The following is a 3,590-nucleotide window of genomic DNA, read 5'->3' as shown; positions in this document are numbered from 1 at the left end:
GCTTAACCACTGGCAACCTCACTCACCACATCTGGGATGAATTGGAACGTCCAGTGTGACTCTAGCCCTCTCACATCACAATATCACAGCCTGAGCACAGAAACATTTTGACTAAATGGGCACAAATTCACCCAGACATTCCAAAATCCTGCCGTACCAGAGGAGTAAAGACTGTTACAGCAGTAAAATAGGGGTGTGTGTGGGAGGGGGGGTGGATACACCTCTGCTCAGGTGTCCACATACTTTAGACCACACTGCGTATGAGAGTCTCTGATCCGTCTTCCCCTGGTTCTCGTTACAGATATCATCCGTCAGCCATCAGAGGACGAGATCATTAAGTTGGCTCCGCCCCCCAAAAAGGTCTGAGGTCAGAGGTGAAGCTCCCTGTTTGTTCCTTCTCCCCATCACATCAGATCATCTTCAGCTCCATCACTGATCCGGCCACACCCAATGCCACGCCCCGAATTACCTGCCTCGCTGCACCTTTACCCTTACAGCCAATCAGATACGCTTCATAACCCAACCCATAACCACACCCTAAACCGAACCTCAGCCCTGAAACCATAAACAAACCTCTGGCACAACAACTCACTGAAACCCCACCAAGAACCACGCCCTGAAGCCTTAGCATAGACCAGGCCCTGGAACCCCAAAAGAACCAGGCCTACTCATGGCCTGGAACCACAACCTGGAATCAAGCCATGGTACCCCCACCAAGAACCAGGGTCTAATATGGAACCCTGAAATCTAACCCTGGAACCCCACCAAGGACCAGACCATGGAGCCTACCCATAAAGCATGGCCTGGAACCACACCCTGGAAACCCACCAAGAACCAGGCTTTAAAGCCTCAGCATAGACCATGACCTGGAACCCCAATAAGAACCATGCCCTGGAGCTTACTCATGAACAGTGGCCTGGAACTACAACCTAAAATCAAGCCATGGAACCTCACCAAGAGCCACCGGCCAAAAACCAAGCCCTGGAGCCTACCCATAAACCATGGCCTTGAACCCCACCTAGGACCAGACCCTGGAGCCTCATCCTAACCCATGACCTGGAATCACTTCCTGGAACCCCATGAAAAACCACGCCGATCCATGTTTATGAACCCTGGAGCTTTGTGATGTTTGGACTCGTGAGGATTAGATTAGACATGGTTATCTTCAGAACCATGGATGGTCACTGTAGGTGTCAGTGAGGTGGTGTTTGGTTCCTGAAGCTGGAGAACTGAAGTGTGAGTGAGTACAGAACGTTTCCTGCTTCTGATGAGAGGGAGAGGAACGTTTAGATCTTTAATTAGGAGCTTATAATAAAATACAGCTAATGCTCGAGCTGTGGTTCAGCTCCGCCCACATCCAGGTACATCACACTTTAGCCACACCCACATTCGTAGAAGAGGTGGACAAATACGCTGGTTTTATTAAGGTGGATTCTAACGATCCAGTCCATCTTAAATGAACCTTTAAAGCAGAGTCGTGTCCATAAAATAAAGATGAAACATTAATAATCAATAAATATCGGGACATAATGAGAACAGTTCATCTAAATTGAATCGTTTCTTTGTTCCTATATGTTTGGTGGGTGTGGCAAACAAGTTAATGTAACGGACGTGGGCGGAACTTCCTGCAGGGCTCCAATCAGAAGGCTTCTGATGATCCTGCAGTAAAATGAATTCTGCTAAAATCCCATGAGGAAGCGTTTGGGTTCCTGTAGAAGGAACTCGACCCTTTAAGCCCTGCAGAAATGTAGACGTGAGTTTGTAGAAGGAGGTGATAATCACGACGCCGACGCTTGCCTTGCTTACAGACGAAACTGACGTGAACGAGACGAAGAACATCTCAGAGTTTCATTAGACAGAAATGTTTACCCTATACGCCTCGTTATTAATCGGCACATCATTAAAGTGACGTGTTGAATGAATGAAACGATGCACAGAGGAGATTTAAAAACATTAAAGCGCTTAAAATTATGCATTATTATTTTTTATTTTTAATATTTCACATTATTAATGCATTCCGATAAAACTAAAAAAAAAAACTAAATGTTTAAGTGTGAAGTGAAAACCAACAGCACTGTTTCATCCTCACGCTGCTTAATTTTGCACAAAATTTATTATTATTATTAATGTGAAAATATTGTAAATAATCGCATTAACATCAGATAAACGAGACAATATTTCATAATTAATATTAATATAGTGAGTATATAGTATTACAGAAATAACCTAAACACGACTGTGGTCGTAATTCCAGTTCATCCACGGTAATAAATAAATAAGAAGTTTATATATATATATATACAGTGTATCACAAAAGTGAGTACACCCCTCACATTTCTGCAGATATTTAAGTATATCTTTTCATGGGACAACACTGACAAAATGACACTTTGACACAATGAAAAGTAGTCTGTGTGCAGCTTATATAACAGTGTAAATTTATTCTTCCCTTAAAATAACTCAATATACAGCCATTAATGTCTAAACCACCGGCAACAAAAGTGAGTACACCCCTAAGTGAAAGTTCCTGAAGTGTCAATATTTTGTGTGGCCACCATTATTTCACAGAACTGCCTTAACTCTCCTGGGCATGGAGTTTACCAGAGCTTCACAGGTTGCCACTGGAATGCTTTTCCACTCCTCCATGACGACATCACGGAGCTGGCGGATATTCGAGACTTTGCGCTCCTCCACCTTCCGCTTGAGGATGCCCCAAAGATGTTCTCTTGGGTTTAGGTCTGGAGACATGCTTGGCCAGTCCATCACCTTTACCCTCAGCCTCTTCAATAAAGCAGTGGTCGTCTTAGAGGTGTGTTTGGGGTCATTATCATGCTGGAACACTGCCCTGCGACCCAGTTTCCGGAGGGAGGGGATCATGCTCTGCTTCAGTATTTCACAGTACATATTGGAGTTAATGTGTCCCTCAATGAAATGTAACTCCCCAACACCTGCTGCACTCATGCAGCCCCAGACCATGGCATTCCCACCACCATGCTTGACTGTAGGCATGACACACTTATCTTTGTACTCCTCACCTGATTGCCGCCACACATGCTTGAGACCATCTGAACCAAACAAATTAATCTTGGTCTCATCAGACCATAGGACATGGTTCCAGTAATCCATGTCCTTTGTTGACATGTCTTCAGCAAACTGTTTGCGGGCTTTCTTGTGTAGAGACTTCAGAAGAGGCTTCCTTCTGGGGTGACAGCCATGCAGACCAATTTGATGTAGTGTGCGGCGTATGGTCTGAGCACTGACAGGCTGACCCCCCACCTTTTCAATCTCTGCAGCAATGCTGACAGCACTCCTGCGCCTAGCTTTCAAAGACAGCAGTTGGATGTGACGCTGAACACGTGCACTCAGCTTCTTTGGACGACCAACGCGAGGTCTGTTCTGAGTGGACCCTGCTCTTTTAAAACGCTGGATGATCTTGGCCACTGTGCTGCAGCTCAGTTTCAGGGTGTTGGCAATCTTCTTGTAGCCTTGGCCATCTTCATGTAGCGCAACAATTCGTCTTTTAAGATCCTCAGAGAGTTCTTTGCCATGAGGTGCCATGTTGGAACTTTCAGTGACCAGTATGAGAGAGT

At 45.2% G+C, this 3,590-nt stretch overlaps 1 protein-coding gene across 1 annotated transcript in view; it reads left to right on the top strand.

Annotated features, from left to right (window-relative positions):
- Window positions 1–449, top strand: part of LOC134326489 (astrocytic phosphoprotein PEA-15) — a 13,179-nt gene extending 12,730 nt beyond the window's left edge. The window contains exon 4 of the mRNA XM_063008670.1: window positions 302–449. Coding sequence (XP_062864740.1) covers window positions 302–366 — 65 coding nt within the window. The 3' untranslated portion in view covers window positions 367–449. The remainder of the gene's footprint in view (window positions 1–301) is intronic.
- The last annotated feature ends 3,141 nt before the right edge of the window (window positions 450–3,590 follow it).

The sequence above is a fragment of the Trichomycterus rosablanca genome, chromosome 14 (genome assembly GCF_030014385.1).
Source record: "Trichomycterus rosablanca isolate fTriRos1 chromosome 14, fTriRos1.hap1, whole genome shotgun sequence".
Classification (NCBI taxonomy): Eukaryota; Metazoa; Chordata; class Actinopteri; order Siluriformes; family Trichomycteridae; genus Trichomycterus; species Trichomycterus rosablanca.
The sequence above is the reverse complement of the archived record's forward strand: the minus strand, read 5'-3'. Positions and strand labels throughout refer to the sequence as shown.